Genomic DNA, 26,549 nt, shown 5'->3' on the forward strand with positions numbered 1-26,549 from the left:
TTATTCAATTTGAAGGGGGGGGGGGGGGGGGTAATAAACCCAATAAACATCTGTAATATTTATCAGCTTTTCATGTTAGAAATTTAGTACCTGTGCACTTGACAAAATGAACATACACTCAAACCAAAATAGTGAAATTACTTAAAATTCACCCCTGTTCACTTCATTGAGATATTGTGATGAAAGAAATAATAAAATATAATAATAAATCATATAATTTACATCATCCAGTATATTAACCTGCTCATTCCGATGGATGTCATCTTTCTCTTTAGCTCTATAACAATGAAATTCAAAATCAGTAAATGAATTCTATTTTTGGACAATTTTACACCTGAATGTACAAGGATTTTTGTATTAACTTAAACTTTATTTTAAGTTTTCTTGAAATAATTTACAAGAACTTCATACACTATTTATACCTATATGAATGTTGCTATTGTTGAAGGAAATCTCTGGCGATGTAAAGACCCGGCGTAGAGGAGCAGCCGTCGCAATATCTCAGACATGCATGAATGCGTTGATTGTTTCTGTTGGTAATTAGGACGCTATCTTAATGGAGGTCAGTTTAATAAGTTGGTTAGATTTCTCATTTTGTTTTAGATGCTCAATTAAATCCAGTTGAATAAACTGTAATAATTATAATCTGATGAAAGAGTTACAGACAGGAAGAACGAGTGAGATTTCCTTCCATTCACCTTGAGCAAATCTCCCATTAAAACATCTTTTACGTGATTCATTAAAATGCATTAAAATGTGTTTTGTTTTTTGTTTTTTTCACAAATGAACCAGATGGCAATCAAACTGATGGCTTTGACTACAGACTGAAATCAGTTAACAAAAAGATTTGCTTTTAAAGTGTCCAGATGGCAAGGCAGTTTGTGAGCTGGCGCTGGGGTGGCAAAGCAGGGGCGTTTTTAGATGACCATCACATGACGTGTGTGACACACACTTACTGAAAGACTGGTCCGTTATGCTGGGTCACTTAGTGGCTGTTATTATCTTCAGACAACTTTTTGCTGCTCAACACTGAAAAAAAGTTTTGTAAAAGTTTTTTGTAGACAGTTTTTTTTTTTTTTTAAGTAAATTTCACATGGAATTAAGTAAACTCTACTTAACTATGTTAAGTAAAATTAACAAAGAAAATAAGTAACTTTAACTTGGCCAGAAAAAGTTTTTTGAGTGATTTTTACTCAGTTGAAATCTACTTTGCAGTACTTTTTACTCCAACAATATAACACTGAATTGTACCATGCACTTTTACAGTGTTCGTTTTAATTAAAAACATCTAGGTAAATAATACAACAGATATTGTATAGACACCATGTTTACATACGTAAAGCTGTACCCACTTGAACACTGAGACCTCAATACTTGGAACACAATACACAATGACGGTAACATTGATGAATCGTTTTTGAGTATGAATGTGTCATTTTGAGTAGAAATTGAACTTTAGATGTCACAAAATGTCAAGTTACTAAACCTAGCAAGAAATGCAATAACACAACAGTGTAAATAGAGCTGGAAGACAGCGAAAAATCAACCTCATTAATTATTCATGCATGCCCCAGTGCATGATGGGAACATCAGTATCAGAAAAGTTGAGGAGGTCCATCTGACCAATCAGATCACAGTGTGCTTTTCAGGAGGAGGAGCTTTATAGAGACAGGAACTAAACAGAGTGTTACTGACAGACTGGGAAGAGAGGAGCTGCAACAATGGAGCATATGAGAAAGAAAAAAAAAAAAAAATCAAGCATGAAAACTTATTCTAGTAGAGCCCAAAAACAAAATCAAGACTTTGTAAAAGGGCATAATAGGTCTTCATTAAATGAAGCTTTTCTTGCGTTCAGACACACAAAGACATGCATCTCTGTCGGTGGAGGTGAGCGGATCCCTCCTGCTCTTCAGTAATGAACATGTCAGAGTGTGTTGAAGATGAGGGTGAGGGATTAAGGAGCTGATAATGATGAAGATGAGCACCGGAAGAGTGCCGGTCTGCTCGCCCCGGCCCACACTCTCTGCCCCCAATCCAGCGTCCTAATGAACAGTAATCTAATTCCTGTCGGTCATGGGCAGAGAAGACAAAGACACGTACAGATGAATAATAGAGTCTGGGATCAGAGAGAGGGAGAGTTTGGGCAGGGATTTCATTGATTGCTGACGTGTGTTTAATGCAAATGAAAGACAAATGCAGAGCTGAAACAATCAAGAGCAGCAACACCTCACACCGAATGACTGGATGCATGAGCTAACTTTAGCTGACAGCTTCAGCTGCTGATGAGAATATAATCAGGGATAGAGCTCTCCGTCAAACGTCTGTCTGCATCACTCACAACTGACCGCACTGGAGTGGGTTTTACTTACAGCAAGCAGCAGGGAATCTGATGAAAAAGAGGAACTAGAATAGAACAGAATATAATGGAACGGAACGGAACGGAACGGAACGGAACGGAACGGAACAGAACAGAACAGAACAGAACAGAACAGAACAGAACAGAACAGAACAGAACAGAACAGAACAGAACAGAACTAGAATGGAACGGAATAGAACAGAATAGAATAGAACAGAATAGAATAGAACAGAACAGAACAGAACAGAACAGAATAGAACTAGAATGGAATGGAATGGAACAGAATAGAATAGAATAGAACAGAACAGAACAGAACAGAACAGAACAGAACAGAACAGAACTAGAATGGAACGGAACAGAACAGAACAGAACAGAACAGAACAGAACAGAACAGAACTAGAATGGAACGGAATAGAACAGAATAGAATAGAACAGAATAGAATAGAACAGAACAGAACAGAACAGAACAGAATAGAATAGAATAGAATAGAACTAGAATGGAATGGAATGGAATGGAACAGAATAGAATAGAATAGAATAGAACAGAACAGAACAGAACAGAACAGAACAGAACTAGAATGGAACGGAACAGAATAGAATAGAATAGAATAGAATAGAATAGAATAGAATAGAATAGAATAGAATAGAATACCATCTGAAGAAACACTTCTAGGTTCATTAGCTGAACAGCTTGTGATGACTTCGGTTCTAATGGTGCGTTAAGCATTATAGAATGTTATAATGTTTATTAAAATGAATGAAAGTTATACCCAGATTTTTCTTCAAGTTAAGTTCAAGTATATGTAGTAAGCATACTTAAATAAATGTACTCATAGTATACTTGGAAGTATAGTATTCTTGTAACTAAATTGTCTCACATTTTAATTGATAAAAGTTAACATTTAAGTTAAAATAAAAGTTTTACTATTGAACTGTCAGCGCTATACTACAAGTGAACTTTCAGTTTATGGAAGTACTCTTTAAAGTTACTCTCAGTAAGCTACTAGTTTTTAATACTTCAAGTATTAAAAGTATTCTTTTTTTTTTTTACTTCAAGTATACTTGTAAGTTTTGAACTAAACATCTTACTGTATTTATAGTTTACTATTTATATATTTATTTTATTCTTTAAGTATTGCTACTACTACGTTCCGATTTGGGTATTTATTCTTGTACTTGGAATATACCTTTAACTTTATGCCTTTAACAGATTTTGTTTAAATGCATTGGGGATATAAAATAAAAATGAGAAAAAATGCTTAAATATTGTACATAGATAATAATATCTTACATTATACTACTTACTACATTCAAAATAAATCCAAAGTCATTTTGTAAGTATTGTACATTTTCATATGCTTTCATTAACTGGAAGTGAGCACCACAGTGGCGTCGAGATGGGCTCCTGGTTTTAAGGTCCTTGGACACCGAGTCTGAAATTTCGTATGCATGCATTTTTTCGTATTCGTCATTCGGTGGCTCTGAATTGTCAAAACACCTCTCAAAATGCTTGCTACGGATGCGAAAAACACAGAAAGTCTGACCCGATTTTTTTTCTGACGAACGAAAGTTTCGTAGGCAGCGTGTAAACGTGATTGACACAACGCGAGGTCGTATTTATTTTTTAATGGGCGAAAATTGATTCGAGAATTTGAGAATTTCAGACTCAGTGTGCAAGGACCTTTAATCTTGCAAAAGATTTAAGTTAATTTAAGTAAAGTTGAAGTATATTTTCCAAGTGTACTTTATGTAGTAAGTATACTAAAATCAATATATTGTAGTATTTCAATACTTCATAAGTCTAAATTGGCCCACTTTTTAGTTTACTTTTCATTGTACATTAAGTGTAAAAGTGGTAAAATTAGTTTGTGTACACAACTAGTTTACATCTACGTTATACTTTTGTACTGAAACTATACTGTGAACTATACTACAAGTGAACTAGTTTACTAGCTGTATAGGCTACTATGGAAGTACACTTTGAAATTACTCTCAGTAAACTACAAGTTTTTTAATAGTTTTATACTGCAAGTATACTTGTAAGTGTACTATTTCAGTACTTCTTGTAACTAAAAGACGCACACTTTTTAGTTGATAAAAGTTTACTTTTAAGTGTACTTTAAGTGTAACAGATGTAGTCTTACTCTTTGTTCTGTCAACTATACTACAAGTGAACATATGTATTCTGTTAGTTTATTAGCTGTATACTTCTAATCCACTTTGTAGGTCATGGAATAGTTTATAGTTCCATATTATAGTTTACTATTTATATAATGTTTTGCACATGGTATATTATAATAGGTTCATATTTAAGTATTGATTGTTTATGCTTAAAATATACCTTTGACTGTATGATAGAATAGAATAGAACAGAATAGAATAGAACAGAACAGAATAGAACAGAATAGAACAGAACAGAATAGAACAGAATAGAATAGCAGAGAATAGAATAGAATAGAACAGAACAGAACAGAACAGAACAGAACAGAATAGAATAGAATAGAATAGAATAGAATAGAATAGAATAGAATAGAATAGAACAGAACAGAACAGAACAGAATAGAATAGAATAGAATAGAATAGAACATAATAGAATAGAACATAATAGAATACTCGTGTGATTTGTACCATGACTCACGCTGCATGGTTCATGTGCATGCCAGTGTTCTTCCATTAGCAGTGCCTTGCATGCCGCTGTTTGATGTCTCTCGTTCTGAGCTTGCTGGTGATAATGACAAGTGTTTCACACTAATGCTGATGACTAACTGTGGGCCTCTAACTCCTAATCTTTCACCCTATTTCTCTCGCCTGCTGTCAAGTTCTTGCAATGTATGAAAATGTTCTTAAGTGCCCTACGCCTGGCTGCACGGGCCGGGGTCACGTCAACAGCAACAGGAACTCTCACAGGAGGTGAGTTCCTCTCCGTCTGGATGAGAGAACCGCTCATATGTTCATTATTATCATCTTTATTCTGCAGTGTCTACGTTTAGAAAATCACAGCGTTCCCCGTTCTCTCAGCAAATTTCTCAGTTGTACCTTTGATTTCTGGAGGTACAAAGCATTAGTTTCTAATTTAATATATGCAGTTTCAAAGTCACCGTTCTTGGATAATAAATGTAAACTATGTATTTTTTCTGTTAAAATACTTTCAATTTTAATATATAGGTGTAATATATAAACTTATATATTAATATATAAGTAAACCTTCGGTAGGCTGACTCCCTGAACACTAACTCAGATTGTAGTCTGTTTCTGATTACACATTTTGACACATTTTAGGCAATCTAATCGGACTACTTTTTTATTCCATTTAGATTAGTTTTGACCAAACTCCCTTACGTCATAGATTCAAATAGGATTATTTTGTCCCACATTGATATTTTCCATTCATTGTTATCAACAACATGAAGTGATTTAAACATCACATTACGTCAGGGTAAAAATTGTGTCAATGTAAATAGAAATGTAAAGAGAAAAAAAGAATTAGTTAAATCAATTAATTATGAATAATTTACTGTCTTTAATGTTATCATGTAATCAATAAAAAGTAACTGTAATCTGATTATGAACATAATATAATATAATATAATATAATATAATATAATATAATATAATATAATATAATATAATATAATATAATATAATATAATATAATATAATTAAAAGTACTTCATTTTTGTAATCTGATAGCATAATCCAGATTACATCAGTTACTAACCAGCACTGTATGGGAATACGTGTTTTTCTCAAAAAGTGGCGGACATGGGTGTGTTTGGGAAACCAGGTCAAAACTTTTTTTTTTCCAATTATGTTTGATGTTGCTAGTGATGTAAAAGTATAGACTACTACAAATGCACATTCCCTCAAGCAGCTTTTAAGACAGCACGTTGTTCTGTGGAAGGCGTTGCGTGTGGATTGGGTTGATGAACTGATTTGCGCAGTAATGCTCTCAGCGTCAGCCATTAGCACCTCACTGACACCTCGCCAGGGGAGACGGCCCACTCCAGACGGCCCTGAAACACACGCACCAGGCACGACACTCACACACACACACACACACACACACTAACCTCTTATACTGGCAAGAGCGAAATTACATTTCCTACGGCAGGAAACCTGGCAGCTTGCTTGCAGTTCATGTCATGGATCAAAGACACACACACACACACACACACACACACACACACGCACACCTTCAGAGGCCTTTAATATCTCTGTGATCTGAGCTCATGACACTACCTACACTGTAGGTTTTAATTCCTCCAATATTATTTGTGATTACCCATTTCTGAGTGAAAACTTTAAATCATACACATTTTTCACTGTAGAAGAACATTGTGTTGCTATGAGGTTGCTTTTTATAGAAAAATGCTTTACTCAGCATTTTTATCTTGTTTTCCAGTACAAATATCTAAACATTCTTAGGTATTTAGAAGAAAGAGAAAGCAAAAAAAGGGTTAGTTCACCAAATATCGTCTCGGTTACGTATGTAACCCTTGTTCCCTGAAGGAGGGAATGGAGACGTAGTCAGCGTGTCGACTGATTGGGATCTCGCTAGTGAGCCTGTCATCTTCAGGTGTTGTAAAAACGAGCCAATGGTCATTGGCGTGCGTGAATCATATCACACGCCCTGCCCCGCAGCACGGGTATAAATACGGAAGTGGATGCACGCACCAGTTGTTTTTCGCTGAGGAGCCGAGCGGAACCCGGTCAGCAGTGGTACAGTAATAGTGGCTAGGGGACTACATCTCCGTTCCCTCCTTCAGGGAACGAGGGTTACATACGTAACCGAGACGTTCCCTTTCAGTCGCTCACGTTCGACGTAGTCGATGTGTCGACTGATTGGGATCCTATTACAGTAAAACGCCACTAGTGCTGCCACCTTCCAGTGCCTAGACAAAAGCCTCCTGATCCTCCCGCATATTGAGGCGTATATAGGACAGGGCTTAGGCCAGGAAAGTCACTGCTGTTCCACAGGACCACTGGGAAAGCGTACATTTCGTTGGAAGGCATAAGCTGCGGAAGCCACATCCTGCCCGAAGGAGGTAACATGGAGAATACACATATGGACTGAGCGAACTTAGCAGGCAGTACAACATATGGCATGTCACTGAAACGGAAAGCAACCGGCTCGACACATAGGCTATTTTCCTAGTGAATGTGCTGGTGTCGCCCAGCCCACAGCTCTAATTCTGTCAGTGAGGCACTCTTGTCAGCGCCCAGGAAGGAGCAACACTCTCTTTTTGGTGGAGCTCACTACCCAGGTGGGCACGGTGCATCTTGGGAAAAACTCACCAAGATGATGGCAAGCACTAATTTTTTAGTGGGCCAACCTCTGTATGAAAACCGCCTTCCCTTCTGCTGGTTTCTGAAACAGACGAGAGCTGGAGAGGTCCTGAGACTTTGCATTCTGTTCTGAATAACCGCAAGCCGGGAGGAACAGAGAAAAGTCAGAGCTGGGTCTGCCTCCTCCGGGGCAGCGCTTGCAGGCTCACTACCTGGTCCCATCTTAAGGGAGAGGTAGGAACCTTGGGCACATATCCAGGCCGGTGTCTCATATTAATGAGAGTTAGCCGGCCCGAATCCAGGCACGATTCATTGACCGAAAATGTGTGCAGGTCCCCTACCTTCTTGGTAGAGCAAGCAAGCAGGAGAACTGTTTCGTTAAAAACAGAATTTTTAACTCAACTGCCTGCAGTGCTCAGGGGAAGTCTCAGAGTGCAGTAGCACTGGACATAGGTCCCAAGAAGGTATAGAGGGGGCATAAGGAAGATTCATCTCCTTGCACCGCTCAGGAACCTGACGATCAAGTCGTACTAGCTATAGCTCTACTGCATCATGATGTGCGTTAATATAAGGGCAACATACATTTTGAGGGTGGAACGGAACAGCCATGCTCCAACCCATCTTCTGCAGGAAGGAAGCACAGAAGTGATCACTCTCGGGGGTCACTCTCGGGGGTCTTCCCGTGAGAAGAACACCAACAACTAACAGGTTCTTCAGCTCTCGCAGAAGTGATAGTATCTACATTCCTTTTAGAGAACTGAACCACCACAACAGAACCTGGATTTCCCCGGTTTGGAGCGGGTGCCAACGGTGCCCCACCCCTGAGAAGTCTCAGAGGAATGAGTCAGGAAGGCTGTCTGAGGAACGAGGTCATAGTTGGGCCATGACGGGGCAACTAAGAGAACCTGCTCCTTTCTACCTGACTTAACACAGTGATGTGCAGGAGGGCTCACTGGGGAATTAAGGCATCTTGTGTAGACCCCGGCGTCAGCTGTATGCCAGTGTCTCTGTGTTTCAGGGAGTAAACAACTGGAAAGGGGACAAGATCAGAGCGTCTGCAACAGATGTAACTGTGGCCCCGAAGAATCCCTGACAGCTGGACCGCCTGGGGATGGAGTCTCCACTCTCTTCGGCAACAGGCTGTCGTGAGGCCACCTGGGCGGCACGATTGAGCAGGCCGGAACAAGTGGAAGAAGCGACCTCAGAAGCTTCTGACTCCATAGGAGAAGGTGGCGGGCGAGTTGTGACATGCGAGGGAAGTGTATGAGAAACGGTCGCTGTACTGGGCAGTGCAATCTTGCTGAGCAGCGGCATCAAGCAAGGAAAGTGCTAACAACTCGAGGCAATTGAATGCCAATGCAGTGGGAGGTTCGCCCAAACCCCTATTTACTGCATGCCCGTTATACGTGGCCCCTGAGCTAGTGTTTAGTAGACACTTGTTCTAGGAGCGATTAGCTTGGAGAAACAAAAGGTCTGAATACTGCTGAGAGTTTGGCAGCAGACCAGGTGTTGTTTAACGCAAGGAGCATGCTGCTCTGCCACGGCCACCTAGGGACTCGGTCATGAAGTCAGTACTGCCATCATATAGAGGAAACCGGTTATATATGGCTGCATCTACCATATGCCCCAGGAGCCTCTGAAGGTTATTCAGTGGGACCCTTTCTCACTTTTAAGCACCGACCGGACTAGCCTGGCAAGCCAGACCTACATCAAGATGTTAGGTCTGGCAACTCACCATAGACACGGCTCAATCCGAGGGGCGGGATAAACGGCTGTCTTTCAAATTCCCTCTGCACGCAATAAGACAGCGCTTCAACCAACCAGAGCGTTTTCCCACCAACGGAGCTAACGTTAGTTGATAGATTCAACTTTTGAATCTGGCCGGCAAAACTACGAACATATCTTCCTTTTTTAAGAATGACTTAAGTGCCGTTCTTTGCTCTTTTCTCAAAGAAAAACTTAACTCCAAGTCCTCCAGAGTCGAGGCCAAAGCCGATTCGAGAGACCGCTGTTCGCCAGCAGCAGCCGCCATTCTTTGTTTTCAAGTAGCAGGGAACCGTCGCAACTCTGTCGTCATTATGTTAAGCCCGCCCCGCCTACTCTATACACGATGTGATTGGCCTGACCCAATTTAGGTTTTTACAGCTCCGAAAGTCAACGGAGAGTTGCTAGACTACCCTGGCTGCAAAATAAATTTTGCTGCCGCTAGGGTGCGTCTAGATTTCTAGGCTACGACCAGACACATTCCAGTTGAGAAACGTGTAAAACACGTCCACCTCCAAACCGGAAAAAAGCTCCTCAGTCCGTGGACGAGTTACTCTTCTCCAGTTGACCTGAAGACCCAAGGCCCGAAGACATGGTCTAGGCTACCCTCGTGCATGCCCATGAGTGTCTTGGCCTGATAGACCTGTAACATCGCCATGGCATGCAGAGAGAAAGCAGCTTGCCCACAAGCTCTATAAGCTTCGTCTGTAAGGACAGACGAAAACTCACAGGCCCACGAGGGGACATGAGGCTCCCCAACCAAGATGCAGCGGCCGCCGGACACAGGTGTGCCGTGACAGACCGCTCCACTGGAGGGACAGCCATGTAACCTCTCACTGCTCCTCCTTCAAGTGTAGTGAGGGGGGAGAAACTATCCAGGTCATTTCTAGCAGTAAAAGGTGCCATCCACGACCTAGTCAGCTCTCCATGCACCTCGGGAAAGAAAGGTACTGGGACGGCGGGCTGAGAACCAGCACAGCCCGCCCCGAGAAACCAATCATCCAACCGAGACTGAGCGGAACACGGTGGAGGATTCCACTCAAGCCCGACAGCCTCTGCGGCCCATTTCAGCATAGCTGATAACTGTGGATCCGGCTCAGGCAACGTTGTTCTCCCCGAAGAGGACAAATACATTACATTCTGTAATGGACAGGCCAGCGTGCTCAGCAAGGGATTCCACCGGTAGCGGTGTGATGGAATCGTGAGGAGTCCACAGGGAATGGTTACCGGGCGGAAACTCCATCACTATCCTACAATTACCCAACTCACACGGCACCCGAATGTCCATTGGCTCATTTTTACAATACTCGAAGATGACAGGCTCCCTAGATCCCAATCAGTCGACACGTCAACTACGTCGAACGTGAGCAACTGAAAGGGAACTGTCCATTTCTTCTGTCATTAATTACTCACCCTCATGTCATTACAAACCCATAAGACTTCCGTTCATCTTCTGAACACAAATGAAGATCTTTTTGATGAAATCTGAGTTTTCAGTCCCTCCATTGACAGCTACACAACTACCACTTTGACGCTTCAAAAAGTTCATAAATAGAATGTAAAACTTATTCCAGTCCAAATTTTCTGATGAGACTTGATCGCTTAATATGATGAAAAGATTGAATTTAGGCTTTTATTCACATGTAAACATTGATCAGCGAACATAAACCGAACCTGCTTGATGAGCAAGAACAAACCTCATTGGTTGTTACTGAAGCTCAGACGTGCTGCGTAACACGAGAATGAACCTCATTGGTTCTTGATGAAGCTCAAACGTGCTGTGTAACACAAGAATGAACCTCATTGGCAGATCTGAGAAGCAGAAGATTTCAATTCTTTATTTATAATCTTTATGGATTATCGAATCTTCTGATTTTAATTTCAATACAGCATAAACGAGATCATGGTATATCAGTGATGTGTCTAAGCTGCATAATTTTGCTGTTTGAAATGAGCATTTGTCACATATTGACGACGTGTCTTTGTAAAGCCATGTCCCTCACATTACTTTCTGTTCATCCAGCCTGTCGGGTTGCCCAATAGCGGCTGCAGAGAAACTGGCCAAAGCTCACGAGAAACATCAGCCTTGTGATGGAGGAAAATCCAACCAGGCTTCAGATCGTGTGCTCAGGTAACAGACATTCGCATTGATGCTCTACCCTAGTGGGAAAAAAAGCTATAACAAAATGTATTTAAAATACATATATTTTGTACTAAGTACTGTATACTACAATTATCATAAACATATTTACTGACATATCGCTTGAGACTTACTGATATAAATATTATAATTCAACTTTATTTGGAGTACTTTATTACACAATGCATGTTTCTTAATATTAAGCCTAAAATGTGTTTTAATATCACTATTAGTAATGATTGTATGATATCTGTCTTTAAATGCAATATATTTAAAGTGTACCTAAAGTATACTAGCAATAGTTCCACTTCCACAATCAAATATACTTAAGTATATCTTTAGTTGAACTTCAGCACTACTTCTGGATAACTAAAGTACATTAAGTACAAAATTAGTTGCTCCAATTTAGCAGACTTTAAGTATATAAATTTAGTATACCGAAAGTAAAATTGCAGGGTATTACAGTACATTTTTTTTTCACTTGGGTGTACGATGTAAAAACAAAAAAACAACAAACTGTTTTTTTACAGAAAAAAAAGTTTATCACAAATAGCTTTTCCATAAGCTGAGATAAACATAATTATTCAAATTAAAAACATCACTGTAAATGATATAATGAATTTCCTGAATTTGCTTATTTGCTAGAACTTGAATATCTTACAAATAGGCACCAATTTGTGTTGAATTTTTCTGTGCAACGCTTATAAAATGGATAGTATGCACTGATCATTGGCAGGCAGACACATGATACAACATAAACTGTGTCTGTTTCAGGCCCATGTGCTTTGTGAAACAGTTGGAGATTCCTCAGTACGGCTACAAAAACAACGTTCCCACTTCAACCCCGCGCTCCAACCTGGCCAAAGAGTTAGAGAAGTACTCCAAAACCAGCTTTGACTACAACAACTACGACAGCAGCAACATCTACAGCAAACGGCACTCTGCTGCACCCAAGCTCCACGGTCGGGACACACTGCCCAAAAGTGATGAGGGTAAGACGTCTGCTCTATGACATCAATATACGCAGCTGTTCAAAAGTCTGGGGTCGGTGAGATTTTTGGGATTTAAAAAAAAAAGATTCTTCTGCTCACCAAGGCTGCGTTTATTTGATCAAAAATACAGTAATATTGTGAAATATTATTACCATTTAAAATATTTTTTTCTATGTGAATATATAGTAAACTGTATTTTCAGCATCATTACTCCAGTCTTCAGTGTCACTTGATCCTTCAGAAATCATTCTAATATGCTGATTTGCTGGTCAACAAATATTTCTGATTATTATCAATGTTGAAAACAGTTTCACTGCTTATATTGTTATGGAAATGTTTTCAAAAGAACAGCATTTATTTGAAATATAATCTTTTGTAACATTATAAATGCCACTTTTTACTGTCACTTTTGATCAATTTAATAAGTTATATTCATCTACACCCAAATGCCAGTGCTTTTCTCAGATTTAACTTTCGGAGCCATTTTTTGTAATTACCTTTAACCAAAAGAACCCAAGAAACAGCTCTACAGTGACAAATTTATTTTATGTCTATTTAGTTTTTATTACACTTTTTATTTAAGATTTATGTTTCTAGTGTACTAGCTGAACAAAGAATATTTTTTTTTTGTATTTTTTTTTATAGATTTTGTTTATAGAGTGCTGCAGGGATGAAGTCAAAACCTGGAAGACTAATTCACCTCTTGTTCCATCAAAATTTTCCTCTGGGGCTTTATAATGGGGTTTTTCAATTTCTGAATAAGAGGTCTTTGGTGATGTTATGAACTGCTCGAGGACTTGGGTTGAAGGCAGAAGGTCAAACACACAGGAAAACAATCCAAATGAGCAAGAGGGCAGAAAACACAAGCAAAAAGGTAATCCAGAAAATGGGCAGAGAAAAAAAAAAAAAAAAAAACAAGACACCAGGATAACGCTCAGAAAGGCAGTGTAATAATATACAAGACTTTGAAAAGAATGACTGAAAACTCAGGGCTTATAAAGGCAGAGTTAACAAGGTAATGAGACACAGCTAAAACTGTTAAAGCACAATGAGTCCAGGCAAAGGGTTATGGGAAACTTGATGACAATTAGACATTTTGTTCTACAATGTAAACCTCCCACGCTCAGACCCCAAAAATTCTTATCTATTTACTTATTAGAAACATACATTTTATAAAATAAACATAACAAGTTGAAAATCTGTGTTTCCAATATGGGTGTGTTTTGTAGAGCAATACGATCAAGTATCATCAAGTCATGTTTACCACAGACCTTTTGTTACTCATAAAACTCCATAGGGAAATCTCGAGGGATCCAGTTTTCCGGGTTTTGACGTCATACCTGCAGCTCTGTAACCCTGGACTCTAGTGGGTTTTTGTGAAAGAATGAACTCAGTTCTCTTCAAATTCACAGATTCTGCAGAGGAACCACAGGTGTAGTTCATCACATAAACAACAACTGTGTCTATAACTGTCTTCTTTTTCAATGCTAGATCTATTTAATTTACATATATCACTTGGTTTGATATTTTGTTGTCCAATGAATATGGACATTTTAAGCCTGTCTTAAGTGTACTTTTTGGGGGCTGCTTTATGATCATTATCATCACTATGACTCTTGAACATTTGACTGCGAAAGTCTGAGAAAGCTAGTTGCATTTCATGAACGTTGGGAGAGGAACTAAACCCATTAGAAAAGCCTCCGAGATCTTCCTTCACTGTATTTCGGAGGTATGGAAATGTATGGAAATGATCTCAAGGCAGATGCATAATGAATGAGGCGGTTTAGGCAAATCACAGTCTGGATTTAGGGCTGCTGCTAATTGCAATTCTGTGCGCAAGACTGTGAGATCCCCGGCCATGCTTTAATGACCAGACTGGAGGGAGAAGATAGAGGAAAAGGAACTCAAAAGAGAGAGAGAGAGAGAGAGAGAGAGAGAGACGGATGGCAGCAGGACGCCCGGTGGGAGATGCCACTTTGATGCCCAGCTGGTGTTGTGGCTCATTGTGTCTTTTGTCAAACTATAGAGAGTGTCTCTCTGTCTCTCACTTACATCCCAACACCCCCCTCATCATTTAAAATCTCCTCATAATCATCAAAATCATCATAATTAACAAGCCATTTCCTCCTAAAGGGATTTGACTACAGACACTAAAACGTGAGGTTCTATGCACTTTATTTTACAGTAAATGAACGTACAGTGCACTTACACAAGAAAGAACTGAGTAATAGAAGCGATAACACTTTATTTTACAGTATCCGTTACACATCTTATATGTACTATAGTAATAAATGTAAATTATGCATAATTACAACTCTAAACCCTAAACCTAATTACTAAGTTCATGTTGTTAGTTAATATTACTTATTAATTATTTGATAATTACACTGTAGGACACCTTAAAATAAAGTGCAACCATATAAGGTAAGTACATCAACTTAGCATTGTTTATAGGTTTAGGGATAAATTCTGAGTTAGTAGTTGTTAAGCCAGATATTGTAATTACTATAGTAAGTACATAGTAATTACATGCAGAACAAGACTGTAACACATTATTTTAACCTTTTTAAGTCTGACATATAAAAATAATAGCGAGTGGAACAGTTTATATAAATCTTTAAAAAAAAGTGGTAACACTTTATTTTACAGTGTCCTTGTTACATATGTTACATGTACTTACCATAGTAATAACAGTAAATTATGCATAATTACATGCAATTAACCCTCAACCAAATCCTAATCCTACCCAAACCCTATAGTAAGTACATGCTGTTAATTATTATTACTCAGTACTTAAATATATAATTACACTGTAACAATGACACCTTAAAATAAAGTGTAACCAAAAAAGTTTGCATGTGTGTTTTCGTTGAGTTTCATATTTGATACATCAGTCTTTTATGGCTCATATAGTCTGATATAGCGAGAACATGGAGCTCAAACTCAAAGAGGAAAACAACACATTTCATTTAGAGGCCCAAACTGAGCAACAATGTGCAATTTAGTGCAGTTGCTGATATTTATATGGGCAAAAATAAGGATTCCGAAATTCTGATGCTTGTGATGTAAATCAGTGAGATCTTTATAACAGTGTACTTAAATAAAATGCATATACATATCAGCTGTCACTGCCAAATATCTCCCAGAGTAACATTGCTGATTTTCATGTAGGCCTAGTTTAACTAAAATAACTGAAATAAAAAAGACAAACTGAACAAAAATGACTAAAACTTGAACAAAATGTAAAATATAAAAGTAAATTGAAACTATCAATGAAAACTATTATAGTATCTCAGTGCTAGCACAATAAAGCCAGTGTAGGATGTAGATGCAGAAGCGAAGTGTGTTTTGTGATCTGTCCCATCTCTGTGTGTTAACGTCCCGGCTCTGTGTGTCCCGTCAGCGAAGCGCTACTGCAAGAGCTGGAGTTCGGCGAGCAGCACCTCGAGCAGCTTCGGGCCCAGCAGCAGCAGCAGCCTGAGCTGTGGAGGAGGAGGAGGAGGAGGAGGAGGAGGAGGAGCAGGAGGAGGAGGAGGAGGAGGAGGAGAGAGCAGCGCCAGCAGCACCTGCAGCAAGAGCAGCTTCGACTATACACACGACATGGAGGCGGCGCACATGGCGGCCACTGCCATCCTCAACCTCTCCACCCGCTGCAGGGAGATGCCACAGAGCCTGAGCGGGAAACCCCTGGACATCTGCACGCAGGTACACACACGTGTGTGTCACGTCACAATATAAAGCCATTTTATTTGCTCAGGCGTTTTTACATAACCATTATTATAATTATATTATTTATGTTACCTTATTATATATTAAAGGGATAGTTCACTTTGAAATTAAATTTTGGTATGTTTTAGCTTACCTCAAGAGCATCCAAGATGTAGGTGTCTTTGTTTCCGCAGTAGTTTCAATTTTGATATTTTTAGGTCAAACCGTTCTTGTCTGTCAGTCCTATAATGCAGGTCTGTGGTCACTGTCTCAAAGAGCATGCACAGAGTCCAAATTAAACAATTCCCCATCGTAAGTACACATTGATGGCCTAAGACACGAAACGAGCGGTTTGTGTGAGAAAACGAACAGTATTTATATTGTTTTTACCTCTTGTACACAACCACGTCCAAGTGATCTGAGGGAACGCTTCCTGGTGTGTGACGTGTGCGTGCGTTCTGGCTTAGTCCGCGCAAGCACCAGAAAGTGTACATCTTGGATGCCCTTGAGGTAAGCTAAAACATACCAAAATTTAAGTTCAAAGTGAACTATCCCTTTAATTATTAATCTGAAGTCCAACTACAGTATGTAGTGGAGCTCATCTCTAAGATGTCAAAACTGAAATAACAATTTAGAAACTGTTATATTATATTATATTATATTATATTATATTATATTATATTATATTATATTATATTATATTATATTATATTATATTATATTATATTATATTATTTAGCCAATTAAAATTGTTTGTGGTAATTTCTCTACATCAATGTTTGAATTTAACTTTTTAATTAAGGATCAATATTTCCTTCCTGGAACTGATTTTTTATGGGTAGATAACTTTGGTATCTATAGGTGCACCTTCAGTGCAATTAATTAATTAAAATAATATATAAATAATTATGTTTGATAATTATTAGTAAAATATAGTATAAATATAGCACAACATGGCAGAACAAAACATTGCTAAGATAAATTTAAATATTTGGGCCAGTCTTAATATTAGATCATTAATCTTTCTACTGTAGATTTTGACATGTAATCAGTGTTTCAAGTTTGTTTGTGTTTTCTTCATCTTCATTGTTTTCATGAAAACCAAATCATAAAGTCTACATTTACAGAGACGGGGTTACTATATTTAACTAAATCTAAAACCATGGAAAACAGTTACTGGAAATAAAAGAAAAAACCTTTTTATTCATTGGTTATTTCAGCTTGTTGGCAGCTAGTCTTATTTATTGTTGTCTTTCCTGATATTGTGCATTCACTATTTCACAAATGATGGCGAACCAAACGTTCAGGCAGTGTGCTTCTCCCTGTGTGTTATGTGTTTGGGAGCGGATCATGTACTGTCAGGCTTGAGAGGGCTGACTGCTAGCATTGTGAGAGGCTGCTGCCTGTCACTTTTTGAGGAAGATGTTCAGGCTAGCTTTCCTAATGGTTCTGGCGCCACAAACTAGTTTTGGACTAGTTTTCACAGAAGCTGAAATCATGGGGTTCGCAAATGGATCTCTCGGAGGGGTTAGAGAAGAGCGTTGCTCTTTTTCTGCCTTTCCCCGCGGGATCCAGCGTACTCAGTATACAGTGCCCGCACCACTCCGGTGCCTTTAGGAGGTTCTGCCAACCCCACCACCCTTGGTGCCTCAGGGCGCAGCGGTTTCCATCGAGCTCATGATTCGACGTCACCACAAGTTAGCTTTCCTGTAGCTCAAACAGTAGAGCATGGGCACTTGCAATGGGTTCGATTCCCAGGGAAAGCAAGAACTCATAAGTATGTAAAAATGTGTACCTTGAAATGCAATGTAAGTCGCTTTGGATAAAAGCGTCTACCAAATGCATCAAAATGTAAAACGTAAAAAATGCCAGTATGCTTCAGGTTGCCGAACTGCTCTAACTACACTAGAGGCCAGCCTCGAGAATAGTTCTTAGTCTCTTAGTTCCCTTTAGTAGATTATCTGGCAGAATGGAGGCTTCGGATCATGTACTGATCATGTACTTGTAGAGTAAGGTTACAGAATCCAGTTTGGTCCTCGTCCACCGCGATACAACGGGACGCTACTCACGTTAGTGCATCCCTAGCAGGCTCTGGTAATGGAATAAGAAGTGAAATCTCTATTAGCAAAGGAAGCTATAGAGCTGGTTCCTCCACCCGACACAGAATACAGGGTTTTACAGCCGTTACTTCATTGTTCCAAAGAAGGTTGCATCCTATATTAGATCTCCGTCAGCTGAAACGGTCAGTCAAGAGGCTCAAGTTCAAATTGTTGACATTAAAGCAGATCGTGGCTCAAATCATATCCGAGGACTGGTTTGTCACGATAGATCTAAATGACGCATACTACCATGTCTCCATCCTTCCACAACACAGGAAGTTCCTGAGGTTTGATATCGGGGGGAAAGCATACAAATATCGGGTACTGCCTTTCGGTCTAGCTCTGTAACCCCGCTCAGGCTACAGGGAATAACCATTCTGAACTACATAGACGACTGGCTTATTCTAGCAGAGTCGGAGCAGATGGCGGTTCGGCATTGAGATGTCGTTCTTGCTCAAATGCCAAGAAGAGCGTGCTTTCTCCATTACAGAAGATCTTGGTGTGGTATGGGACTCAGTGACGATGTGGACCGTCCTATCACCTGCTCTTGTGACTGCTATCCTCACAGCCTTTCAGAAGATAAAGCTAGGCCAGTCACTCACTGTGAAACATTTTCAGAGACTGTTGGTCCTGATGGCAGACGTGTCCAATGTGATTCCTTTTGGCTTGCTGTACGTAAGCATCTTGCAGTGGTGGCTCAGGACCAAAGGGTTTTCCCCGAGGGGGAACCCACTTCGTATGATCAAGATCACGTGGCGGTGTTTCCATGCCTTGGTTATATGGAGGAAAACTTGGTTCTTGTCCCAGGGTCCTGTGTTAGGAGTTCATTTTCATCGAGTCACTCTCTCGACAGACGCCTCTCTCACAATCGGATCAGCTGTTTGTCTGTTTTGGATCACCGAAGAAAGGTCTTCCTGCTTCTAAGCAGACAGTCAGCAAGTGTATAGTTGAGGCTATCTCTCTCTCGTACGAGGTCTCTGGTCAGCCTTCAGCTTTGGCTGTCAGAGCTCATTCTGCCAGGAGTATGCTGGCCTCCAAGGCCTAAATTCGGGTGAATTTATGTGAATTTTTTAAAATAGTGGCATCATGCGTGTGTATATTATGTGTTTAGTCTTCAAACACACTCGAAGTGCTCGACCAATCACAACACACTGGTTCAGCCGACCAATCAGAGCACATTGTTCTTTTCAGAAGGAGGAGTTTCATAGAGACAGGAACTAAACAGAGCGTTACTGACAGACTGGGAAGAGAGGAGCTGCAACAATGGAGAATATGTGGAAAACAGGGGCGGGGTGTGTGTGCTGTGTGGGTTTTTTTCACAATATGACATCTCACCGTTTAAAAACAAAACAATTACACATATAAATAACACTTTATTTAATAGCCCACTTAAAGTGTTTATTACAAGTAAAAGACTAAATGCTAAAAATTAATAAATGTAAATGAACAAAAATTTGCATTGCATTTACAATCCTGTGAAAACTAACTATTGTACAAGCAGACAAAGGGAATTTTACCAAACATCATATGACCGCCTGCTAACGCTCGGGCAGAAGATGGATTCGAGAAAAAGTGGTGCTGAACACACCATGAATGTTATTTGTGTGGGATATAGGAATTATATCCTCAGATTAACACACACTCATCCAGCACTGATGCAGAGCATGAAATAGGAGGCAAGTAGAGTTGATATTATGTGGTGTGTGTGAAACATGGAGGCACCTTCTCTCTCTCTCTCTCTCTCTCTCTCTCTCTCTCTCTCTGTCTTTGATCTGCTGTCATTCTGATCTGCCTGCAGCAGTGCTCTTCCTGCAGCAGTGCTCTTCTCTCGCTGTCATGGGTTTAGTGTGTGATGCTTCCTCTCCATCTGCACCTCAGCTCAACACATTTATTTCAGTAGTGCAGTATTCATGGAGTCCCTCGTCTCGCAGAGGAGCCGGAGCGCTTGTTAAGCATGACTTCTCTGCTGCTTTAGCTTCAGGACTCTGACTTTACATTGGGCATCAAATGGTGCCTTAAAAATAGCACCAGAACAACATTACACTTTAAATCAAATATTACCTTGAACTGCATACTGTAGGCTCAACATTATGCAAAATGATTAATATGACAGGCTTAACAGGAGAATCGACATTTTAGCTTTGCATTGTATTTATAAATATATATATATATATATATATTTTTTTTTTATTTATTTTTTTTTTTTTTTTTGGGAAAGAGTAGAGTCCATCAAAACAGCCAATTCTTGTTCTTTATGGAATATTGCAGCTTTTACTACGATTTATTAATGATTATTAAATGCACATCTTTTTTTAATTCATGTGCCTGGTAATCTTGAATCAGAATATCTTCCTCTCCCTCTTGCAGCATCTCTTCTCTTCTCTGATGATAAGGGCGGGGCAACCTGTCACTCACATGAGATCAGCAAATAGCAAACCACATCCATCCAATCAATTCCCCACAGACAAAATCAAGCCCCGCCCTTAATTTTGTTCTTGTTTCAGAGGCCATTTCACATGGATATATGTCACAATAGGTAAGACTATTTAAATTTCCATTTCATCTCAAAATTTCATTTCATTTCATTTCAAAATAAACTTAATTTAATGGGGTCATGACATGAGTCGAATTTTGTGCCATTTAAAAAATCTTGTTTCAAAGCTTAAAACGTCCACAATTATTTCATTATTTCTTTGTTAATGTGCACTTTTGTTATGAATGTTAACCTATATGTTCATCATATGTGGTAATTGCTGTTAAAAAAAGTATTGCTTATTACATAAGATGCTGTAAAACTCGCTACTGTATGTAAAACACCCTGCAGTTTTGATGTTACATGCATATTTTGTTGCAAAATAATGCTTGAAAAAAGTAAGAGTAAGTAAGAGTAAGACATTAATGAATCGTTTTACGTCATCGACCATAGGCCACGCCCACTGGCGTTCGGTTGCTTAATGTGCAGATACGTGCGTTGTGTTGCGTCATGTCAATAGAAAATGGAACCCATTATAAGCACTGACGCTGGATTTTACAATACGCAGACGCCCGTTCAGTTTCTGACGTACTCAATGCGCTTGAGTCTGAAAACAGGACAAATAGAAGTGTAAATGGAAGCGTAACGCAACACTCGCTTTCGTGTGTTCTGTTCAAACAGCTTGTTTGCTTCTCTGTAAAGACTTCAGAAGGATACACACTCAAAAACAAGTGTATGTTTTATTTTAATGGCGTCCCAGATCGTGTCGGAAAGATTGTATGTTTGTTCGGAGCATTTGACTGCAGATTGTTTTGTAAACGAGGCACAGTGTAATGGAGAGTTCACAAAGAAACTTTTGTTGAAAGATGAAGCAGCTGACTGTATTGGATCTGACAGCAAATTAAAAACAGATCATTTCAGACAAAGAGTCAAGAATGAGGGTTGAAAAAAATTGTTTTGTTTTTGTTGATTTGGGAATATTTAGATATTTGTACTGGAAACCAAGAGGAAAAATACTGAGTAAGGGAATGATTTTGTACAGTGGTGTTGTTTCTTTTTCTCCACTTTCCATCCGTGTCTCGCGCTGTCTAATTGGAGCAGCTTTAGTTGGGGCGACTGCAGGATTGAGATTGGCAGCGTTGGGACGTGACCTCTTTGCTTCGCTGTCTCTTCCTCTGGGGGTTCCCGTAGTAACAGAGGTCAGGTTGACTGTAGGCAGAGAGAGCTCCTCCTCATCCCTCACTAATTACATCTGATGTCTTCGCTCTGCATAACTGAATTTACTGAGATCCGTTTCGATGGGTCGTGTACATGCAAACTATATTCATGATGTACATCCTCATCTTCTTTATCTCTCCTTTACTTTTTCCGTCTCATGAAAATCAAACTGTGCAGATTTTTCAAGTTCAATCCCTAAAACTCAAAATGTTGCGACTGTATCTTTTATGGTAAATTTCTGGCAACCACAGCTGCTTTTTCAGCTGTATGTGGAACAGACGGCTGAAATATTTTCCTGGTTGTTTTCAGCAAAAGGTCTTGTTCTCTATTTTTCTGTAACCAACACACACACACACATGCTCACTCTCACACACACGCAAACACACACACACACACACACACACACACACACACACACACACACACACACACACACACACACACACACACACTCACTCACTCACTCACTCACACGCACACACACACTGACACTCTCTCACACACACACACACACACACACACACACACACACACACACACACACACACACACACACACACACACCATACATCAGCAGAAACGATCTTAAGATCTTGTGTGTAGAGAGAGAGGTTGGTTTTGTTGAGAGGTATAATGTCTGCTGGATGGTGTTAGTGTTAGTGCTCATGATGCAGATGCTTTCAGCCACCTCCATTCAGCCACCGTTATCACTCTGTCTTCACTAAAAGAAAATGGTGTTTTTAATGGTAAATCTGAGTAGAATCTGTCCGAGAACACTGTAAGTTAGTATTCTTCAATACGCCATCTTTGTAAGATATATTACATTCATATTACACTAGATTGTTACACTTTCTGACTGGTGATGCCTCACGTTCAACTCATCACCATTATGCAGTGTGAGACTAGCAGGGCGTTGCTAGGGGGTTGCCATGGTGCTTTCTATGTAGTATATTTTTTGTTGTTTTTTTTTTTTTCCATTCACCAGGTAAAAACTTAAGGACAAATCATTGCAAACTTCTCCTCAATAAGCCACATTTCAATTGTTTGCTGAACATTGAATACTATCGTTCATACGGATTTATTATTCAAACACACACACACACACATATTACTAGACACAAAATGGTTTTTAATAAGGTGCTACATTTCTTTTTTTTCCCCATATGGGTCTAAATTTTACATTTCATTGGGATGGAAATAACCAAATATGGAGATGATCACGTTCACCCTAATGTTAGATATAGATAAAGTGAATGCAGAAAAATATACATATTTTATTACTTTCTTTGCACTGTTGGTCTGTTGAAGAAATATGTGTCTTAAAATGTTTTATGCATCATATTTCAGGTGATGCTGAAGAGCTTGTTTGATAACCTGAACCGTGAAAGGTATCACACAGAGCAGCAGAAGTGATTTACACACACACACACACACACACACATTCTGTCACATCACCACACCGCCATCTAGTGTATGGCAGCACACTGATTTCCGTCTCCACCTAGTTCTATAATTTCCCTTTCTTATCTTCATGACTGCTAAGTCTCTGTGTAAATCCTGCTGTTCTAAAGGCATTTGGCTGAAATCTAGAAGTTTCAGTGATGCTGCACGACTGGCAGATTAATTCTCACATCCTCTGGCGTGTTAATTGTGGAAAGACTGATTGATGTGCTCCTCAACATCCAACGAATGCTTTTCCATTTGCATACAAATTGAGTGTGGGGAGCAATTGTGTATTTTTAAAGTGAAGGACTTCATGAAACAATATTATTTCTTGAAAGTTTCACAGTCTTCTAAGGCCTGTATGTCTCTAAATGTGCAAAACGTCTCAATTTTCATGATTTTTTTAAACGTTCTCTTTGAGATAATGGCAGATCTTTTGGTCTGTTGAAGGTTACTGTTGTGCCTCTTTGTTGGTGTAAATAATTATGCATTGATATTTAACAGGCAATGAAGAAGAGCGGAAGAATTAGCTGCTATCAAACACATCTAAATAGCTACTACCATACTGCAGTGAACATATTTTCTTTATGGATGGAATACCAGGATGACCAACATTGAAATGTGTACCTTATAACAGAAGATAATGAATCCCATAATGAAAAGCACCCAACTTCACCTTCTATTTCCAGGGTGTTGAATGAACTGGATGAGAAATGTTAGCTGGGGTTGTTAACAGGTGCTCCTCGACTCATTATTTAACAAGACATCCGATATTTAGAATGCAAAATGACTTTCTAATAGAAAATCATTATTGAAAACTGGATAGTGCTTGCTGAATTTAACAGGCAATCATACTGTGTATCATACTGTATTGTAAATGTTTATCACAGCATAATGCCTTGCATTTCACATAGTCACCAACAAACTATCCTGAAATATACCAAAAGTTTGGGGTTATTAAGAATATATAAATATAGAAAAATAATTCATACTTTTATACAGCAAGGATTCGTTAAATTGATCAAAAGTAATTTCTTTCTAATGAATGCTCTTCTTTTACACTTTCTATTCATTAAAGAATCCTGAAAAAAAATATCAAAACTGTCACATTGTGGCTGTAATGAGCGCACGACAATCTGAGATAACAAAGAACAGTCTTTTTAAATCAATACTCCAAACACAGCAATCAACAGGAGAATATTACGGGATGAAAATAACAACCACATAACCATAAACTATACTGGACAATAAGTAAGGGTTAATGCCCGACGAGGTGTCCATTATCAGGTATTAATGGACGACGGCGAGGCGTGAACTGCGCGTCGGACGGTTGCCTCCGCCGAAGTCCATTAATACCTGACAATGGACACCTCGAAGGGCATTAACCCGCTTATACCATGGTCACTTACGAAAGAAAGAAATATTTAATCAATTAATAATACTTTAATGTGTTTTAGAGTAAAAATCGTGAGGGTTTTTATTTATTAAGTCGAGCGCACTATTTAATATCTCCCGTAGGCGTTGCCAAGCAACGTGGCCACAGCGACCCGACCGCAGCAGTTGATCAGTGAGTCAGCGCAATCATTTAGAACTGTCATCAGGCAAATTGACGGGACGCCTTTCCTAGGTGTACATTATCACTTTTTAACGGACACCCTGCAGCCAATCAGAATCGAGTATTCACCCAGACCATGGTATAAACAGACAGAACTCAGGGTTTAAACACACAGAGAGAGTAATCAACATAAGTACAAACAGGTGAGTTAAATCAGTAACTAATTATGGCATAAAGAACACTGGCAAACCAGAACAGGAAACTAAACACTAAACTAAAACTAAAACAGAACATACACATTACATTAGTCCCCCCTCCCGGAAGGTACGTCCCTGCGCCGTAACAAGTGCAACCAAGGAGGGAGGACGAGGGCTTTGGAGGAGGACGAGGGTCTGGCAAAGGGCAGGACACCGGAGGAGATGACAGAGGGTGATTCCAGGGCAGCGATTATGGTGGGAGGAGCCAGGAGCAGAAGTAGCCAGGTGGGAACCAAGAGCGCAGCCAGGACGATGATCCACAACGGAGTCAAGGGATGGGGGAGCCATGGTGGATACTTGGCTGAAGACACCAGGGGGACAACTGACGGAGACGAAGGCGATGGAGGTGGAGACCCAGGTAGAGCTGAAGAGCCGATGAGCCCACGCAACACAGATGGCTCTGGAGATGGAGGTGGAGACGCAGTGATGAGTGTCCGAGGTGGAGCCAGGGTGCCAGAGGACTGAGGAGAAGCCAGTGTGACTGAAGACCAATGTGGAGCCGGAGGGAAAACGGAGCCAGGCGGAGCTGAAGGGATGGAGGAACGAAGCATAGCATGGGCCCTTAAGTCCATGGCGCTGGCAGAGCAACGTCTGACTAAGGTGGAGCCGGGGGGGATGAGGGAGCTCGGTGGAGCCGCAAAGACAGTGGTCCCAGTTGGGGCCGAGGAAAGGGGGAGCCAAGTTGGAGCCAACTGTTCGCTGAGCCGAGGTGGAATGATGGGCTTGCTGGCTGGAGGTGGAGCTAGGGGATCATTGTGCCGAGGCGGAGCTGGAGACTGGAAGGCCCAAGGTGGATCGGTGGATTGGCTCCCACACCTGGTCAAATTCTCTGTGGGGCTCAAGCCTCGGGGCGATGGTATGCTCAGTCCTCTTTACTAGCTCGTGCATCGTGGCAGGCTCAGGCTCAGGCTCACTGTCTGCGGTGGGCTCTGGCATTCGCTTCGTGCAGTGTGTGGTGACTGGCTAGGCTCTGGGTCTGGAGTGGGGCTGGTGATGTCCTCCGCTGGGCAGATAATGAACACCGGTCTGTTGTTCACCAGCACCCACTCCACAAATGCAGCAAAATCTTCTCTGCGACCATTCACTGGAAGACGTGCCTTGGACTGAGCGGTCCTGATAGTGAGTTAGGCATACCAGATCTAAAAAGTTCCTTGTATGGTACTCAAGCCATTCTGTTCCAGGCAGAGTAGTTGGACGGCTGGTAGGTCCAATTGAATAGGAAAGAAAATGAAAAAAAGAGGAAAGAAAAACAACGCAA

The 26,549-nt window shown here is 40.1% G+C and overlaps 1 protein-coding gene across 2 annotated transcripts in view; it reads left to right on the top strand.

The window, feature by feature from the left end:
- The window catches only part of myt1lb (myelin transcription factor 1-like, b), a 143,374-nt gene that overhangs the window by 94,376 nt on the left and 22,449 nt on the right, over positions 1–26,549 (top strand). For both annotated transcript variants that reach the window (XM_079853236.1, XM_079853237.1), the window contains exons 10-13: positions 5,176–5,266; positions 11,430–11,537; positions 12,321–12,538; positions 15,942–16,243. In XM_079853236.1, coding sequence (XP_079709362.1) covers positions 5,176–5,266; positions 11,430–11,537; positions 12,321–12,538; positions 15,942–16,243 — 719 coding nt within the window. The remainder of the gene's footprint in view (positions 1–5,175; positions 5,267–11,429; positions 11,538–12,320; positions 12,539–15,941; positions 16,244–26,549) is intronic.

This window comes from Squalius cephalus, assembly GCF_949319135.1.
Source record: "Squalius cephalus genome assembly, chromosome: 20".
Classification (NCBI taxonomy): Eukaryota; Metazoa; Chordata; class Actinopteri; order Cypriniformes; family Leuciscidae; genus Squalius; species Squalius cephalus.